The sequence below is a fragment of the Dipodomys ordii genome, unplaced genomic scaffold, assembly GCF_000151885.1.
Source record: "Dipodomys ordii isolate 6190 unplaced genomic scaffold, Dord_2.0 Scaffold52, whole genome shotgun sequence".
NCBI lineage: Eukaryota > Metazoa > Chordata > Mammalia > Rodentia > Heteromyidae > Dipodomys > Dipodomys ordii.
Window position 1 is genome coordinate 5,054,075 of NW_012267268.1, and position 20,646 is coordinate 5,074,720.

General features: G+C 42.2%; 1 protein-coding gene across 1 annotated transcript in view; it reads left to right on the plus strand.

Moving 5' to 3' along the window:
* Cfap221 (cilia and flagella associated protein 221) overlaps positions 1-20,646 on the plus strand; it is a 93,591-nt gene that overhangs the window by 65,018 nt on the left and 7,927 nt on the right. The window contains exons 13-15 of the mRNA XM_013020667.1: positions 7,570-7,728; positions 9,092-9,183; positions 16,445-16,537. Of these exons, the coding sequence (XP_012876121.1) occupies positions 7,570-7,728; positions 9,092-9,183; positions 16,445-16,537 (344 nt within the window). The remainder of the gene's footprint in view (positions 1-7,569; positions 7,729-9,091; positions 9,184-16,444; positions 16,538-20,646) is intronic.

The following is a 20,646-nucleotide window of genomic DNA, read 5'->3' on the forward strand; positions in this document are numbered from 1 at the left end:
TTTTGCTTATGTGGTGCTGAGGAATTGAACCCAGGCCTCAGGCATGCAAGGCAAGCGCTCTACCACTGAGCCACCTTCCCAGCCCCTCCAACCACGTCTTAACCGTTTATTTTTTAGATAAGGTCTTGCTTCTCACTTCAGCACATCTGAGTTATGATCCACTTCCTTTAAGCTCCCTGTCATTGCTAGGATAATAAGTATATACCATCATGTCCAGATTCCCTTTGTGGGAATGGAGTCTCAGAGACTTTCTGCCTGGGCAGGTCCAGAACCACTTGCTCCCAATCCCAGCCTCCTACACAGCTTGGGATAATAAGCATATGCCACTGTACCCAGCTATGTGTTAGAGTGGAGGTCTCATGAAATTTGAGCCTGGCTGGCTCAAATTGCAATCCTCCCAATCTTAGCCTCCCGAGTAGCGAGGACTATAGATGTGAGCCATTGATGTCCAGCTTAGAATTTGTTTTTATGATAGTAGCTTTATAATCTTTTCTACTTCTATGACATAAACTTGTATCTTTTCTATGATGTATATCTATATAGGCCAAAGGAAAAATTAGAAAGTATTTAACTGAAAGTTTTTTTAATTTAAATTAATACAAAAAATGGTAGGAAAGTCAAAGCACTATACACTTTATAATAGAAGAAAGGTCTCGAATTAGTGTCCTAAGTTTACCTTTTAATACATTAGAAAAAGGAGAGACAGAAGAAACCCAAACTGATCACAGATAAGAAATTACAAGGATCTGACTGAAAAAAAAATGAATTGTTTTAAATAGAAAAAAAACTAGTCCTATGAAAATAAAGTGAATTAATATCTAACCTAAATGATCAGGGAACAAATCACGCAATATCAGAAATGAGAAAAGGGATAGTAGCATATATTCTACAGATATTAAAAAGATATGTTTATATTATGAACAACTTTATGCTCAAAATTCAACAACCTGTTAAATGTGCACATTATTTAGAGGCACCGACTGTGAAATGTTATTCAAGAGTAGATAGATAACCCAAATAGCTCTATGTCTATTGAAGAGATTTAATTTATAGTCAATTTTTTTTCCACAAAGAAATCCTCAAGACCAGAGGCCTTTTGGAGGATTTTATAAAAGTTTTAAAGAAAAAATAATGGCAAACTCTTCTGGGACATAGTAAAGAAACTAGTACCTTCATACTAGAAATCAGTATTGTTCTTGTAAACATTACTGTAAGAATAAAAGATAAAACAATACTCTTTTCAAATATACATCAAAAATTTGTTGCAAAATTTTAGAGAAAATCTACCATGATTTCAAAAGGATAATGTATCAGAAGCAAGTAAGGATTTATGCCAAGAAAAGTCTAGTTTAACATTCAAAACTTAATGTAACTATATATTAAGAGTAAGAAGGAAGCCGGGCATCGGTAGCTCATGCCTGTAATCCTAGCTACTCAGGAGTCTTAGATCTGAGGATCGCTGTTCAAAGCCAGCCCCGTCAGGAAAGTCTATGAGACTCTTATCTCCAATTAACCACCAGAAAACCAGAAGTGGTGCTGTGACTCAAGTGGTAGAGTGCTGGCCTTGAGCTAAAGAGCTCAAGGATAGTGTCCAGGCCCAGAGTTCAAGCCCCACAACCAACAAAAAAATAAAAAAAACTAAGAAAAGAGAAGGGGTGGGTGAGGAGCAATGGGTGACAATGTTATCAGACACTTTGTGTTCATATACTGTTTTGTAGATTGGGAACTTCTTTATAGAACTACTTAAAGATAATAAAAATATTTAAAAAAAATAAATACAGAAAAAATGGTGCAACATTCATTCCTGATAAATACCTTCAGTGAGTGAGAGAAGGGATCTTTCTCAACCTAATGAGTGCCATCTATTTAAAACTACAGGGATAACATGAGAATGAATGGTAAGGGACTGAATGCCTTTCTCCTAAGTTCAGAATAAGATAAAAGTGTATGTTCTTATCTGCTCCTAGTAAGGATATTTTAGACTGTAACTACAGACAATGCAACAAAGCAAGAAAAATGAAAGGCATTCAGAATTGGAAGGAAGATGTAAAACTATCTTTATTCATAAATAAAATAATTGAATATGTAGAAAATACAATATAATCTACAAAAAAACCTACTAAAATTAACATGTAAATGTATCAAAACTGCAAGATGTAAGCTCATCATACACAATCAATTATATTTCTACAAATTGGCAACAATAAAATTGAAAATTTTAAAGTCTTATTACTAAAAAAAATGTAGCATATAAAACATTCAGGTAATTCTAACCAAAATGTGTAAAACTGATTCACTAAAAATTATAAAAGATTGTTGTGGGAATTCAAAGAAGATCTAAATAAAGGGAAAAAATATGTCACATTAATAGGTTGGGAGAGTTAATATTATTAAGGCATCCTATCTCCAAACTAGTCTAAAATTTCAGTATTATCCCAGTCAACATAAGCCCAGAAGACCATTTTTAAAAGAAATTAATAGACTTACTCTAAAATTCATGTAGAAATTCGTATCTGTCCAAAATGACTTGGAAGAATAAAGTTCAAGGACTTACACTATCTGTCTTTATTGTACACTTGCATAGAAATAAACAGGCTAAGGCTTCCTCAGGGGTAGAATACTTGCATAGCATGCATGAGGTCCTAGGTTGGTTCCCCACACCATAAAAACAAACAGAAAACAAAAACTGGAGTAAAAATAAACAGATCAATATAACCTAATTTAGAATCCAAAAATATATTCATTGAAGAAAAAGTAATTTGGAAGTGGCACTGTAGCTCAAGTGGTAGAGCGCTCGCCTTGAGCTGAAGAGCTGAGGGACAGCGTCCAGGCCAGAGTTCAAGCCCCACAACCGACAAAAAAAGAAAAAGAAAAAGTAATTTTCCACAAATACCCATAGAAAATTTGGATATCCACTTACCAAAACTGAAAATAAAAGAATTTCCTTCTATATTTCATGCATTATGAAATTAACACAAAACAAAAAATACGTGAATTCCAAAATATAAGACTTAAGCAAAAGCACATAAGAGAGCTGGTGGCTCATACCTATAATCCTAGATACTTGAGGATTCACTACATTTGGGGGTTAAAGTTTGAAGCCAGCACAAGTAAACAAATCCAGGAGATTCTTATCATTGTGTAGGCAGCAAAAAGCTAGACCTAGGAGACTTTTCTCTCTGTTCAGGCAGAAAAAAGCTAGAAGGGAGCTGGGCCTCAAAGTTTTAGTGTCAGCCTTGTACAAAAAAGCAAAGCAAGAACAAGAGGCTCTGAGCTCAAGACCTAGTACCAGTTTACACACACACACACACACACACACACGTGCACGTGTATTTAGTACAAAACATAATCCATGAATGCAAAAATATGGATTTTGTAAAAAAAATTAATGATAGTTAATCTTTACAAAACTAAGATTTCTGCTTTCCTAAAGATACTGTTAAGCTAGGCTTCGGTGACTCACACCTGAAACCCTAGATACTCCAGGCTGAGATCTGGAAGATCAGCTTCTAAGCCAGTGCAGGCCGAAAAGTCCATGGGACTCCATCTCCAATTAACTAGCAAAACCCTGGATTAAAGGTGTGGCTCAAGTCCTAGAGCACCAGCTTAGCAAGTACAAGGTTGTAAATTTAAACTCTAGTAGTTTCACACACACACACACACAAAGACAGTGTGTTGGAGCAAATGTGAAGAAATTAGAACTATGACAGGGATGTGAAATTGACCAGCCCAGACAAAACATTACTGAGACCGTATCTCAACAAGGAAACTTGAAACTGGGTATGGTGGTACATATTTGTAATTCTAGGGACTCTGGAGGCAACGGTAGGAGGATCATGTTCCAAAGCTGGCCTCAGATTCAAAACACAGGAACCTATCCAAAAAATAACTGAAGCAGGAAAGGGCTAGGACCATGGCTCAGGATCCAGCATTGCCAAACAAAAAGTTTAGAACATCTGAAGTCATCTATAGAGGTAGTAGATTATTAGCTGCCTGAGGATAGGTGGGTAGATGAGTATGAAGACACAGATAATTTAATTGTGTCATTTATTGTATACCAATTATAGATCAACATAACAGTAAAAGAAAGAAAAGAGACAAAAGGAAAAAGAAAGGAGTATAGGTGACAGGCAGCAAAGCATCATATAATGACGTGTTGGGATGCTATCTGTGTGTGAAGCCTGGAAGAGGGTAAGTGACTCTAGGGAGAATTGTATAGAAAAGTAGACTCTGTGCACGAGCAAACAGTGCAGATGAGAGAAGGGAACACTCAAGAGACACAACGTTAAAGAAAAAAAAGAAGGCAATTATAAAGGCCAGGAGGAAACTATCAACTAAAAATCCATTCATATATTCAAAGTCAGAAAACAAACTAAAATTAGGAGTGGTTTTTAAAGAGTTGATAGAAAATGTAAAAATGGAATCCATCTGGCTGTTACAACAGAACTCTACTCCAATGGTGATTCAAGAGTCACAATTTTAAACTGGGCGCCAGTGGCTCACGCCTGTAAGCCTAGCTACTCAGGAGTCTCAGATCTGAGGATTGCTGTTCAAAGCCAGTCCAGGCAGGAAAGTCTCTTATCTCCAATAAACCACTCAGAAAACCAGAAGTGGTGCTGTGGGTCAAGTGATAGAGCACTAGCCTTGAGCTGAAGAGCTGAGGGACAGCGCATAGGCTCAGACTTCAAGCCCCACGACCAACAAAAAAATTTAAAAAAGTAGTCACAATTTTGAATTGGGGGAGGGGAGAAGAGTTGCTGAGGATGCAACCCAGAGCTTTGGTTGCTTCCTGGCATGATATTAAACCTTCACACACAAAAACCTATAATCCAGGTCTCCAGTTGTCCTTCCAGAAAAATAATCACACAGGAAAAAAACAAAACAAAACAAATGCTACTTATTAGTCTTCAACTTTAGAAACAGCCAGTGAGAAGAACATGAAATTCTTAGCTACGGTTCCAGATTATGAGTTTCATTTCATCTGAAGAAACATTGAAATAGTTTAAAAACAGTGAAACAGGGCTGGGAAGGTGGCTCAGTGGTAGAGCACTTGTCTTGCATGCATGAAGCCCTGGGTTCGATTCCTCAGCACCACATAAGCAAAAAGAAAAAAGCCAGAAGTGGCGCTGTGGCTCAAGTGGTAGAGCGCTAGCTTTGAGCTGAAGAGCTGAGGGACAGCGCCCAGGCCCAAAGTTCAGGCCCCACGACCGGACCCCCCCGCCAAAAAAACAGTGAAACAAAGCTGGATGCCAGTGGTTAACACCTATAATCTCAGTGATTCAGAAGGCAGAGATCCAAAGGATTGAGATTTGAGGCCAGACTAGACAGAAAAGGGACTCCGTCTGTAATTAACCAACAAAAGACTGGCCTGGATCTGTGGCTCACTGGTATAGCACCAGCCTTGGGCAAGAAAACTGAGTGAGTGCAAGCCCTGAGTTCAAATCACAGTACCTGAAAAAAAAAGGCAAGTAATGGGTGCCTATGTGCATCATTTCAAGTCACTAAGGTCATTTGCTAAGAAGAATAAGATAATTTTAAAATTGGTACAAAGGAGTTTGGAAGGGGTATTGTGTTCTTGAGCCAATATTTACCTTGCATGGTAATGACTTAATAGGTGCAGTATGAGGTAGATCATCAAGAAATAGGGGGCAGGGCTAGGGACATGACTCGAGTGGTAGAGCACTTGCCTAGCAAGCATGAAACTTAACTTCAATACCCAGTATCAGCAAGAGAGGAGGAGGAAGAAATGGAAAAGAATGAGGAAGACAAGGAAGAGGAGGAAGAATGGAAGAATACGTATAGTAAGAATAATGTTTCTGGGCATTGGTGGTTCGTGCATATAATCCTAGCTACTCAGGAGGCTGAGATCTGAGGATCATGGTTTGAAGCCAGCCATGGCAGAAAAATCCATGTGAGACTCGTATCTCCAATTAACCACTCAAAAACCAGACATTGGGGCTGTGGCTCAAAGCAGTAGAGCAATAGCCTTTGGCAAAAGTGCTCAGTTACAGAGCCCAGTCTCTGAGTTCAAGCCCCACAACCAACGAAAAAAGAATAACATTTAGGGTTAAAGTCATGACCATCAGAGGCACGGAAACCGTGGGGGGGGGGGGGGGGGGGGGGGAAGGAGAAGGATTGGGGTTGGGGGGGAGTGGGGGGGGGGGGGAAGGAAGGGGGCAGAAAGGAGGAGAAACAGCCTCTGGGATATGGGGACAGCAAAGAGCTACAGGAGCCTCTGCTTGTCATCATAACCACGTGTGGCCTGGTGAGTCACTACCAGATACATGCAGTACTTTGAGGAAGACTAAAATTAAAATTGTCATGACCTCTTAACTCTAGCAGTGGCGGCCACCCAGGGGATCTGAGGTAGAGAAACTAGCGAAAACAATGTTATCACCATTTGCAGAAAAATCTGCATTTATTACACTTGGCCCAAGGCCATCCAGCTCCTCCTCATGCTTCAGTCAACCAGAGCAGAAGACACTCCTAAAGGCACCTAAGTAACTTGCCCTCCGTGGCTACCCCCATGGAGTATGGCCAGCTCATTCCCATGGCGCCGTCTCCTTAAATGTGCCTGCCTCACTGGCTCATTCCCACATCACTGTGGCCTTGCAGACACCCTCCAGGGGTTCCGTCCCCTCCCCACCCTCCTCCTCCACATCTGGACATTCAGCAGAGAGTCTCCTGTGAGTCTTTCCTCTAGACCTCATCTTGGCCCCAGACCCTGTATCCATAGTCACTTCAGCATTCCTGACTTACCAGCACGCCACTTCTGGGCCCTCCATACCTTGCATCTGGGAGTAGAATGTCTCCCCAGTTTGCTCATATTTAAATTGGGGGTGGGAACATTTGGCTTTTGGCATTTAGATCAGGTTTGCCTTACTAAGGTGGAGTTTGGGAGTGTTTGAGACAAGAGTACAAGATTTGTTGTACAAAGTCCAGAAAGGATATTATTTGAAGGTCCTCTATTTTAGTATTTTGATAAAATTGCTCTGCACCTCAATTAGTTCTTCAGAATATTAGTTTTTTTAAAAAAAAATTAAGATCTCCCTTCAAACCAGATACCACATCCTCATGGAGCCATCCTGAATTAAAACCATTACCACAATAATGTTAAATGTTGACATTTCCTGGTATACCAAATGTCATGGTTTTTGTCATCTCTTTTAGCATGGTTTCTAAGAGGCTATTTTTGTTTTCTGATCCAGAAGCTTATTTGCTTTCTTTTTAAACCTGCTTGCTGATTTAATAATCCCCTAATTCATTGTAAGTAGAAGCAAATACTAGAAGCCATTGCGAGCTGTGATTTCAGTTTCACTTGATTCCACTGAGAGTAAACCCAAATGGCATGTGAAGAGCTCTTAATCTGGAAAAGTGGCAATTCTGCATGATGAGGACATCGTAAACCATAGCCACTTGAAGAAGCTTTGGATCTCCTGCTTCTCCTTCTAGACAGTTTGACATGGAATCCCAGAGTGTTAGCACTCTCAGGAGCCATAGGGAACTCTAGCTGATGCCCGTCCTAGGCCTGCCATGGATGGGTAAACAGAAGCCTTTTCTCTTCTGCAGAATCCCAACCCAGGATTGTTTCCCATGAAGCACCCACTGACCTACTCAGAGACTTTAATAGATTACCATGTGTGCTCTCACCCCAAGTACAAGTTCATGCAGGAGTGCCACGAGGGGTCCAGCATTCCACTCACCCAGAAGCAGTTTCTCCATCACACGGTAAAGCACTGTCTCAGCTCACTGACAGAGGTGGTCTGGGATTCAGGGAGGCGATGGGGATGAACCTGGAGGACCACGGCTACATACCAAGCAGAGTGATGGCACCCCTACTAGGCTAGCCCTAAAAGAGCAGCAGGGAAAGCAGGACATCTGTGTCTCATGCCTAGCTACGCAGGAGGCTGAAATCTGAGGTTCATGGTTTGAAACTAGCCGGGACTGGAAAGTCCATGAGACTCTTATATTCAATGAACTCCCAAAAAGATGGAAGTGGAGCTGTGATTCTAGAAGAACAGTGCTAGCTTTGAGCCATAAATCTCAGGGAGAGTGCCCAGACCTGAAATCCAAGCCCTAGGACCTGCACATACACACAAAAAGCGGCAAGGAAAAAAAATGCCACCTTTGTCCCACACACACTAAAACCAACTCTGTCCCGTCCACCCAAACACAACCTTGTCCAGTCCACACCCACTTCTTGTTGGCTTTTGTCAATACTTTCTCTGTTGTCCCTGTAAAAGGAATTGTTCCCTCACTCCTACCTCAGCCACAAGATTCATATCCCTCCTTGTTCTGACCTCCTCTTACTTTGATCCCTACTAGTATAAAAATCCCAGTGTACACAGGGGGACGGTGGGACAAATGAACAGAAGTGGCTACAAAGAATTCCTTCCCCTATATGATCCACCTGACCTGAATATCTAGAGGCACCTCTTGAAAATCACCTCAAGACCCCTCAGTCTCAATAAATCTCTAAGTCTGATCATCTCTGCCTCACTCCCACCAGCTCTCCCCCACTGCCTCCGCCATGTGTTATCCACATGCATTGTACACAGAACTTGACTCCCTCCTTCTCCCGCTCCCCATAGCTAACCAGTCCACCTCCTTAGCTACAAGGGCCCTCCTCTAGTCTATCCCTGGGCTCACCACTGCTGCGATTGCCCTCCATAGGAATCTTCCATCAACACAAATCTGATCCTGTTGGTTCTGACTCCAAAGACCTCTGTGGGCTTTACTGCCAGTGGGAACAGCTCCAAGTTCACTAGCTTGGCCCACAAGGCCTTTGGTGACTTAGGACCAAGAACTGGAGAATCTTGATTTAAAAGGGAGCCACAGAGAGTGCTAGCCCAACCTAGATGTTTGAAAAGATATTAAATAACCTGAAAAGTCCAAGAGACTCCATCTCCAATAAACCAGGAAAAACAAAGGCTGGAGGCATTGTTCAAGTGGTAGAGTGCCAGCCAAGTACCAGAATACACACACACACACACACACACACACACACATACACACACACACACACACAAAATGCTGAATGACTGAAGTCCTTTCTCCTTCTCATGTGGCCCTATACTTATTGCTGTTACAGGACATTATCCCTGGAATCATGCACTGGAAGAAGTTCCAGCCCGTGGTGCTCTCCTCCATGCCAGACCCTTCTAAGATAGAGCCCACACAGAGGTAAGCCTTGCTATCTTCCTGTCTCCCAGGAGGTCATTAATCCCACAGATTACAGAAGTTACACCATAATGCTATGTCAAATTAAACTTTGCAAGTGTGAGTTAAGAGATGTTTGCAAGTCAGAGAGATGGGATACTGTACTCTTGATTTTCCTATTTTGAATTCATCTTAATCAAAAAATTGTCAAATGGATTTGTCTTTTTTTTTTGTCAGTTGTGGGGCTTGAACTCAGGTACTGTCCCTGAGTTCCTTTGCTCAAGGCTAGTGCTCTACCACTTTGAGACACAGCTCCACTTCCAGTTTTCTGGTGGTTAATTAGAGATAAGAGTCTCACAGGCTTTCCTGCCCAGGCTGGCTTTCAACTCAGATCTCAGCCTCCTGAGATTAGCTAGGATTACAAGTTTGAGCTACCAGCACCCAGCAAATTTGTCTTAAGCAAAGTTGTCTTATTACACTTTTGAAAAAGTGGTGTTGCAGTGGCTAATTGACAAGTAGCACTTCAGCGCAGGTAGACAACTAAACAGTAGAATTCAGCTGAAATATCTTGGTCTGTTTTTTAAATTGCCAAGATTAGCCTCCTGCACCCTCCACACTCAGTTCCAAAGAACCCACTTTCCTCTCCATTTATAGGGCCCCACCTACACATACACACACACACACACACACACACACACACACACACACACACACACACACACCCTCAGCTCTATACATAGCCTGGAGCTCAGCCTCATATACAGAACAGATAGGTGAAGATATTGTTGAACCACAAAGGAAGAATTTAGTCTAGATACAGTTTTGCTAATCCAGCTATTTAGTATCTTTTCAAAGCTCTAAGATAAGCAGCACCTACTTTGGAGCCCTTAAACTTCTGCTATCAGCCCATTGTCTTTATAAATGTAGCTATTTAGATACTGGTGCTTGAATGTGACTAGGGTCCCACAATGATTTGCAGCAACCATCACCCTCTCTTTCAGTGAGGACTCTTCACTGAGATGGTCAGAAAAGCTGAGCATTGCCACTGACTGAGATCAGCAGACCCCCCAACTCACACCAGTGAGCTTCAATCCTCTGGCTTGAACTCTGGGCCTGGGCATTGTCCCTGAGCTGCTTTTGCTCAAGGCTAGCACTCTACCATTTAAGCTACAGCACCACTTCTGGCCTTTTCTGTTTATGTGGTGCTGAGGAATGGAACCCAGGGCTTCATGCATGCAAGGCAAGCACTTTACCACTAAGCCACATTCCCAGTCCCTCGATTGTCTGGCTTAAAACCATCAAGAACTACTCCACACATGCAGGAGCTGTGGGGTCAGCCATGCCCCTCTACTACTCTTCTGAGACAGGGGATGAGGTTTGTTGTAAGGGCACTTCTCAGCCTTGATTTTTTTTTAATTTATACTAGGTGATGATCATTGTGATCGTTTGTCTCTTCTGAGACTCGGGCTGGGGTTTAACACCAGTGTGAGGTGGGAAGAACGTGGACATGTCATCTGACTAGGGTGTCTAGAGGTGAAGCCTCTGGGAATATTAAACAAAATCATCATGGTGAAGCCCATGATTAAATCCTGGTGGCCTTAGATTAATGTGAAAAAGCCCAGTGGCTACTCACTGTCTGTCCTTTGCTATATGATGACCTAAGCAACTGAAGAGCACTGACAGCAAGAAGGCTGTCACCAGATGCAGCTCTTCAACCTTGGACCAAAACAATGGGCCAAAGATCTTCTCTTTGTACATTACCCAGTTCATAGTACTGAGTTACATTAACTCAGCCACTCCATACTCACTGTCTGTCCTCCTATAGGTATGTAAGGTTTTTGGAATCTAGCCTGTGACCCTAAGACACTTGATTTGACTTTTTCCTTCATTGCCAACCAGAAAAGCTCCCCTTGATATAAGGTAGGTGCAGCTGAACTTCCAAAGTCTTCTTTCTTTGTGTCCCCTTTCGAGGTTACCCCTGGTGCTTCTCCGTTCTTCTCTATGCCTGGAGATAAAAAGCACCCAGCATGGGACTGCATTGTTCTCTCCCAGCTTCCCTGTCTTCTCAAACTCAGCATCCCTGTTCTTTATTTAAAATAAAGAATCTCCAAAATTGGGAGTAGACAGTAGAAGCGTAGAAAGCAAGAGCCTTGGCATCAGAAACCTGCCTCTGATATTGATGGCTGTGCCCCCCAGCTCTCTGCAATTGGGTGAGTTACTTTCTTCCTGGGGCTCCTTGAACAATCATTTCCTCACCTGTGACATGGGTGAGGCATCCTCACCAGACTGCTGTGAAGACTTAAATTAAATGCTCATGCAAAGCATCTAGTATCTTGCCTACTGGATGCATTGGTCACACTTTTCCACATTCAAAACCTTGCAATCACTCTGTTGCCACCAGATGGCGCCAGCACTGCCGCAAGAGACTCCTTTTAACTGGGAGCTGGGATGCTTCAAAACTGACCCATGCCAGTGTGTGCCTGCCACTTTTCATTCCATGGGAGACGATGGATCAGCAGGATAGTGGTTCCAGGCCATGCTTGGAAGACAAGTCCTTGAGACTTCATCTTAACAGAAGAAACTGGGCATGGTGATGTGCACTGTCATCCCAGCAATGACAGAAAGCCTATACTAGGTAGATCAGCTTGAAAAAGGAAGGAAGACCCTATCTCAAAAATAACTAGCACAAAAAAGGACTGGAATCATGGCTCAGTGGTGTCTTACAAGTATGGGGCTCTGGGTTCAAATGCATTACCACCAAAGAAAAAAAGAAACTTTAAGTGGCTGAGGGTATAGCGCAATGCTAGAGTACTTACTTAGCATGCTCAAGTCCCTGGGTCTGATGCCCAGAACCAAAACCAAAACACTTGACCCATGTTAATACTAAGCTGTGTCTGAATCTTTGGAGCCTGATGAGAGCTCATCTCCTGCCTCATACACAGTGCCCTCTTGCTGTGTTCTCACATAAAGGAGGATGAAGGCAGTCCTCTGGGGCTTCTCATCTGATGGCTCTAATCCAAGTGAGTGCTCCACCCCATAACCCAAATGCTCTCTAGACCTTCTACTCTAACTACAATCACAGCCACATTGGGGGTTGGATCTCAATGTATGACTTTTGGGAAGACACAAACATTCAGCCTATAGAAATCCCTACACATCCATTAGTGATTTTTCAATCTATGGCCATTTTGCTTAAATCTCCTATTACTTATGAGATTTCTCTTGTACCCTGAGATTTATCTGCATATTATTAAACCATGCAATATGATTGCTTAGCATTTATATACTCCAAGTTATTTTTGGATTTATTTTATTTATGTTCATGAGAATCATCAAAGAGTTTACTGGTTTCTTTACTCATTAGTAAATCAAAGAGATTTTGTTGAGTCTGCAGACTTCCATAAAATCTAAAATTGAGCAGCACCCAAAGAAATAGTAGCAGCAGCTGGGAAGGTAGTTCAGTGATAGAGTGCTTGTCTTGCGTGCCTGAGGCCCTAGGTTTGATTCCTCAGTACCACATAAGCAGAAAAAGCCTCAAGTGGTACTGTGGCTCCGGTGTTACAGCGCTAGCCTTGAGCTGAAGAGCTGATGGACAGTCCAGGCCCAGAGTTCAGGCCCCAAGACCAACCAAAAAAAAAAAGCAGAAATGGTAGTAGCTCATACTTGTAATCCTAACTACTCAGGAGGCTAAGATGTTTGGATTGTGGTTCTCAGCCAGCCCTGGCAGAAAAGTCTGTGAGACTCTTATCTCTAGTTACCTACCAAAAAGCTGGAAGTAAAGCTATGGTTCAAATGATAGAAAAAAGGCCCTGATTCCAAACCCCAGTACTAGCACAATGAAAGAAAGAAAGAAGGAAAGAAAAAAAGAAAGAAAGAAAAGAAAGAAAGGAAGGAAGGAAAGAAGGAAGGAAGAAAGGAAGAAGGAAAGAAAGAAAGAAAGATAGAAGGGAGGGAAAGAAGAAGGAGGGAGGGAGGAAGGAAGGAGGGAAGGAGAGAGGAAGGAGGGAGGGAGGGAGACAATTACTTAAAGACAGTGGTTTCTAGGCTTTCAGAAACAATTTGAGAACTAATTTAGGGTTATCAGTTTTACTTCGTCAAGTAAGGATATTAATTTAAAACCATCTACCAGGGCTGGGACGGTGGCTCAGTGGTAGAGTGCTTGCCTTGTATGCATGAGGCCCTGGGTTCGATTCCTCAGCACCGGAAAAAAAGCCGGAAGTGGCGCTGTGGCTCAAGTGGTAGAGTGCTAGCCTTGAGCTGAAGAGCTGAGGGACAGCGCCCAGGCCAAGAGTTCAGGCCCCACGACCGGACCCAAAAAAAAAAATCATCTACCACCATAAAATTGAAAACAATGTATTTACACCAGGAAATAACTTAAGAGCAACATGGTTTGAGAATGTATAATTAATTCATTATGCTTCATGAAACCTCTTGGTTGTTGCTGTTCCATTGTTCTAGATCAGGTCTCTGGAGAATGGCCCAGGCCCTGTTCTCTCTCTTTTCTGCTATCCCTTCAACTATATGTTCTACAGTTTTTGTGGGATCTTCGATTAGAACCTGAGTTCTTTATGGTGAAATCAGTAAATAGGGCTGACCTCTGAGTGGTGGGGTCCAGTATCCAGGGGAATGGTGTGTCCTGGTGTGCATATCACCACTGGGGTGCCTTTGTATCTTGATCTCTTCTATATACAAAGCCAGGTTACAAATACACATTTAACAGACACACAAGGACACATATACACACGTGTACATACATGTGCATATGATCACACATAGGTGCATATTTTAGAAATCATAAGTCTACACCAATTCCTGTCCGCATTCAATGAAGTGGGGCTGACTTTCCACCTCTCCATGTCTTCATCTCCTCTCTTCAGCACTGCAAAAGTCCTGGCTGTAACACACTTGTTTCCTAATATTATAACCCATTAAAATAGCCTCAGAATGGTCTCGTGCATAATCAGTTTAATAATGAGACAAAATAAATAGAGTTCAGATTTATTTATAATTCTCCCCCTACCCTCACTCCACTCTGATACCATATTGTAAGTCACTTGGGTCATCTCTCTGTCTCTCTCTAGCTATATTTCTGTCTCTCTTTTCCTTTCTTTCCCCCTGTTGTGATTATGAAATTATTTGTTTCCATTTGCTTGCTTGCTTTTACTTTTGTGTGCCAGTTCAAGGGCTTGAACTCAGGCCCTAGATGCTGTCCCTGAGTTTTTTTGGGTTTTTTTTCTGCAAAGTTAGCACTCTGTCACTTCAGTAGTTGACTGGAGGCAAGAGTTTCATGGATTTTCTTGTCCAGACTGGCTTTGAACCACAATCCTCAGATCTCAGCTGCTTGAGTAGCTAAGATTACAGGCATGAGCCAAATAGTGTTTGGCTCCATTTGCTCTTGATTCATTTCTCTTTCTTACTGATTTAATTTTATCTTTTCAATAAATAGAACACCAACTTGTTTTCCAAAGTAAGAGCTTCACAGAGACATACTCAGGGAAGCGCCCCTCCCTTCCACTCCTTCCTGAGGATGGGCTCCATTTAGTCTTCCAACTACCCTTCCTATGTTTCTCTCTGTACACTTATTGTCCCTTCTTTCTTATATAAAAAGTGCCACTCTAAATATGTTCTTCTGCATTTGCTTTTTTCGCAGAATAGTATCTCTAGAAATCTGCGCATGTTAATTCAGAGACACCTTCCTCATTCTATTCCATCCTTCAAAACCATGATATCGCAGATTGTTTTTCTTTCTAACCATCTGCACACTTGCTTGACACAGGAACAAATAAAATCACCAGTCTTTGTGTGTGTGTGTGTGTGTGTGTGTGTGTGTGTGTGTGTGTGTGTGTGTGTGTGTGTGTTTATATTAGGGCTTGAACTCAGGCCCTCTCATACTTGCTTAGTTTTTTCACTTAAGGCTGGTATTCAACAACTTGTGCCACAGCTCTATTATCCAGTTTTTTGGTATAATAGTTAGCTGCAGATAAGTGTCTCATGACCTTCCTGTCCTGGCTAGCTTCAAATCTTGATCCTCAAATCTCAGCCTCCTGAGTAACTAGGATTACAGGCATGAGCCACCCGTGATGAGATACAAGTTCTGTCTTCCTCAGAGGCTTGCCTGCACACAAGAGAGTCCTCAGTGGCTCCATTATCCATTCCTGCCCCTGCCTTACCTTCAGCAGGCAGCCTTCGCCACATATAGGAGGATGACATTTTCCTACTGGTTGTACACAGGTATCAATGTTCATTTGCTGTGCTAGAAATACCTCCCACAAAATTGTTGAAAACTCGTATCCACTGATACCCTTTCTCTATGCTGTTATTTGTTCAGTTTTTATTTCTTTAGTATCATTTTAAAAGTTTATAAGAAAGAAGCTGAGATCCAAACCAACAAGTGCCCATTCTACCATCTAGAAACAGAGCCTGCTACCAACTTTTAGTATTACAATAGATTGTGTGTATGTGTGTGCATATGTGTGCATGTGTGTGTGTGTGCGCGTGCGCGTGCATGTGCATGCCAATCCTGGAGCTTGAACTTGGGGCCTGTGCACTGTCTCTGAGCATTTTGCCCAAGGCTAGCATTCTAACCACTTGAGCCACAGCTGCATTTTCAGCTTTTTTAGTACTTAATTAGAGATAAAGTCTCATAGACTTCCTGCTCCAGCTGACTTCAAAGCAGGATCCTCAGATCTCAGCCTCTTAAATAGCTAGGATTACAGGCATGAGCCACTGGCACCAGGCAGGATGTTTAATTTTATATTTTATTTTATTTTTGTTGGTGCTGGAAATAAAACCTTTCAAGTCTCTTGTTCTCCCTCTCTCTCTCTTTCACACACACACACACACACACACACACACACACACACACACACACCAGATCCTCTTTTGATTCTGTTTTCACACTCCAGAAAACATCTTATTTGGAAGCATTCTCCAAATCCAAAAAAAAAAAAAAGATCAAATCCATCTAAGTTTTCTAGCTTAACCAATGTAGCATAAAGTTTTAGACATACCAATTTGTGTTTGTTCATTTTCTGTTACTATAACAAAATACCCAAGACAGACTAACTTTATAAAGGGGATGCAGGGGTCTGCTGGGGCCTCCTGTGCTCCCTGCATTTGCTTTTTCCAGAAACATGGCTAGGCATTTGCAGGGAAGGAGGCAGAGAAGTAGAGGCCTCCCCGTGATAATGCTGAAGGACTGTAGACAGTCACACCAAGGCTGCTATGACTGGCGGTGTGCTCATTTTTCCTTGACTACTTGTGTGATTTTTTTTTCTCCCTGCAGCTATGATTCTTACAACTCAGCTCTGCTTCCCATTGATGTCCCCACCCCTCTGGAAGCCTTACCAGAAGAAGACAGACTGGAAACAGCTGAACGGTATTTCATTTTATTCTCTGCCTTTAATCTCTAATGTGGTCTGTTTGCCAAAAATATACTCCTTGTTGGGAGGGAGTTCAGAACAGTTCAAAGGACCTGAGTTTGCAACCCAAGTAGGTAAAGCTAATGCCCAGCAGTGCCATTCTGAGGAGGTACTCAGCTAGTATTTGGCTCCAAAAATCTAAAGCCTGCTGATAACTATGTACTCAGGGAGTTCAAGGGAAGGGAGAACAGAGGGAAGCTGATGGGCAGGCGAAGTCATGTGGACTTGAGTTGGTCTGTGAAAGATGTAAGGATCTGGACAGTCAAGAACTCATAAGGCCAGAAACAAAAGGCTTGGGCTTCATATTACTTCTTGGCAGCCAATAGCCAGTGAGCAGACATCTTTGAATCTCCTGCCACCACGCCCATTTAATCTAATACTAGAGACCCAAAATGGGCAATGTGAGTCAGGCAAAGAATATGCCCTGGTCTCAGGGCAGCTTCTCCACCAGGAGCTCCCAGGCCATTGCCCTATTTGCAGATGCAGATACCATTGCTTTCTCCTTTCTAAAAATATGCTTAGCTCTTTATTATATCACTACATAATTTCCAGAAGAAAATAACAAGTTCAATATTTTTCAGCAGATTCTATTAGGCAAAAGCAAAATCAAACTAAAATTTCTAGCATAATTAAGCAACATAACAAAGTTTTAGACATAACAGTTTGTATTTGTTTGTTTTCTGTTACTGTAACAAAACAGATAGGCAAGACAAGCTAACTTTATTTAAAAGAGAGGGAGAAAGAAAGAGAGAGAACATTTCTTAGCTCACAGTTCTGGAGGCCAAAGGGCATGATGCCACAGTCAGCTCAGCCGTGGGGAGGACCAGCCTCATGACAGATGGCACCACAGTGGTAGAAGCATATGCCAGACAAGAAAACAGGTTTGCACTTACAACAACTTGCTCTCACAAAAACTAACTCAGGGTCCTCAAAGAACTACCTTAATCCCTTCTAAGGGAAGCACCTTCAAAAACCTAATGACCTACCTAATGACATCTTACCTGGCCAAATGGGGACCAACGCTCTAACACATGAACCATCTCTGGGACAAATCACATCCAAATTATTGTATCATCATAGAGTGTTCAAGATGTTGCATACCATAGTGACAAAAGATTATAATTTGTAAATTCAAACTTCCCACCCCACCACTCACTCTCCACATCTTGGGCAAGTGACCACCTCCCTTTGCCTTGATGACTTCATCTTTAAAATGGAATAACTCCAGAAAGTGTCCCATGGGTGGCTAGGAAATATGATGCATGTAAGGCCCCGAAGTTTATTGTCTTTTTTTCCCCTTGGTTCTGTAACTGAAGATCCACTCTTTACTTTTGTCCTATAGGGAGGGGACACTTTGAGTCTCAACTGTAACTCAGAGTAAGTTCCCGAAGCCTTTTCAGAGTTCAAGTTTGGGGGACAGGGATAAAAGAGACAGAAATGAGAAGACTCCTAATCTAGTAACAAGGCCCTGGAAAGTATGATAAAAGGAAGGATAAGAAGCTGAAAACACTCAGCCAGCTTCAGCTAGTTTCTACATGACTGGAGCAGAGTGTTGAAGAGTCTAGATTCTGATCCCCAAGTGCCCAGTTCTATGTCTGCCTGATTGTTCCTGTATTTGCTTCTGGTTCCTTTGCTAGTGACAGTTACATGATGTTATAATTTGGAGCTAGTGTGCCCCCACTAAGGTCATAGGTTAAATGCCTAGTCCTCAGCTGGGCACTACCAGGAGCTGGTATGAGCTTTAAGGGATGGAACCTAGTGTGAGGAAGTTAGGTTATTGGCAGTGTGATCCTTGAAGGGCATTTTTGCATCCTGGTGTTCTCTCATTCTCTCATTTTCTCTCTCACACTCTTCATTCTCTCTCTCTCTCTCTCTCTCTCTCTCTCTCTCTCTCTCTCTCTGCCTTCCTCCCTCATTTGAAGCTGGCCATGAAGTGAATAGGAGCTCTTGGAGCTCTTGTCATGATCTAGTGGGCTACCACAAGCCCAGAGTAAGAAGGCAAGTGGCCATGGACTGAAACCTGAGAAACCATGGGCCCAAATAAAACTTTCTCCTTTTAAGTCTATTGTCCCAGGCATTTTGTCACAGTGACAGAAAGTTGGCTGAAATATATGGGATTGTTTAGGCTTGACATGAGAAAGGGGAAGTATTCTGAAGTATAACAAAGATAGAAGGGTTCGTTTTTCTTTGAGATTTAAGGTTCCTAAATAAATTTGTTCCTGGTCTCTGGATAAATATGCACATTTCACCAATGAAGTTCTCATTATTTAACTCCTGTCACTTTTCAAAGTGTTGTAAACACTCACTTATCAAGATATTCTTGTGCTTCTCAGGCATCTAGAAAGATTCTTTTTTTTTTTTTTCTGGTCGTGGGTCCTGTCCCTCAGCTCTTCAGCTCAAGGCTAGTGCTCTACCTCTTGAGCCACAGCATCACTTCCGGCTTTTTTCTTTTTGCTTATGTGGTGCTGAGGAGTGGAACCCAGGGCCTCAGGCATGCAAGGCAAGCGCTCTACCACTGAGCTACCTTCCCAGCCCCACTAGAAAGATTCTTAAGTGTGGCTCAGTGAGACAAGTCAGGCTAAGCCAATGTATTACTCACAGATGTCAGCAAGGATAAAAGAGAGCTGAGGATTCAGACAGAGTGAGCTGGTCCCTCAAGGCAGAAAGCTGCCGGGGGGGGGGGGGTCACATCTGCATGAATCTCACAAGCACTGCAGCCGAGGGAGCTGGTAGTGCTCCTACCCCTGAGTGGCTCGGGGATCACTGAGCCTGAGCATTGCAGAATATACTGTGTTGGGAGGAGCGGCCACAGCCTAGTTGTTCTGGACTTTCTCTCCTTTCCTGGGGATGTGGCAATGTCAGCCATTCTGCCCAAGAATTACAAGCAATGATGTAGATATTATCCAGAATGATCATCCCAAACACTGAATTTTTTTAAAAAAAAGATTAAATCTCTGAAGCCTGCAAAAAATAATAAATTGAAATCCTAAAAGATTAAAATTGAAGTTATTAATGTCCTCAAAGACACAGTTCCATGAAAACCGAAAGATGGGGTAAGGGAAAAAGCCAAATTCAGGAGATAGGACTGGTTATGTAGAATAACTATAACAAAAACATCAGGGGCATTTCACCTGACAATATTCAAGGTGCTTATCATGAATTAAAGTCTCAATGACCTGAAGAATGCATTGATGTTACTGACGAGTTTGAAAACAGCTCTGTGGTGATAGAAGAAGCAACTAACAACAACAGAGTTGCTGTTCAATCACTGCTGTTCTTTCCAGCAGGTCAGTGGTCTGTAGGTAAGTGTATGGGGACTGGCTTTTAATGGTCCTGAAATAATAGAGAAGCATGCACAGAAGGCAGGAAAATATCATAGAGAATGCTTGTGTCAGTATATAAGGAAACACAGAAGAACTTCTAAAAGAGTAGCACATAGGAAATGAATGTGAAAACATTCTCTGAAGAAAGGCATGCCCTGGAAGAAAAATCATAGTTATTCATTGCCAGCCAAGATTTCAAAGTACAGTTAATGATTATGAAAGTTAACCAGCTCAAACAGCACCTCTGCTATTTTTCTCGTAATCTATCCATATACTGTATCTTTGTAGGTGTGCAATTTTCCTTGCCGATTTTTTTGAGGGAGGTGCATTTCCTTAAGAAGGGTTCTTTTTTTCTCTCCTCTTTTGAGTTTTATTTTCATTATTTTAAATTGTTAGTATTTTTTCCACAACTGGCTAGCCTGTGTGATTTATATTCACTTTTTTTTTCGGTTGTGGGATTTGAACTCAGGGCCTGGGTACTGCCCCTGAGCTCTTTTGCTCAAGGCTAATGCTCTACCACTTTGAGCCACAGCACCACTTCTGGTATTCTGGTGGTTAATTGGAGATAAGAGTCTCACAGAGGGGCTGGGAAGGTGGCTCAGTGGTAGAGCGCTTGCCTTGCATGCATGAGGCCCTGGGTTCAATTCCTCAGCACCACATAAACAAAAAGAAAAAAGCCGGAAGTGGCGCTGTGGCTCAAGTGGTAGAGCACTAGCCTTGAGTTGAAGAGCTGAGGAGACAGC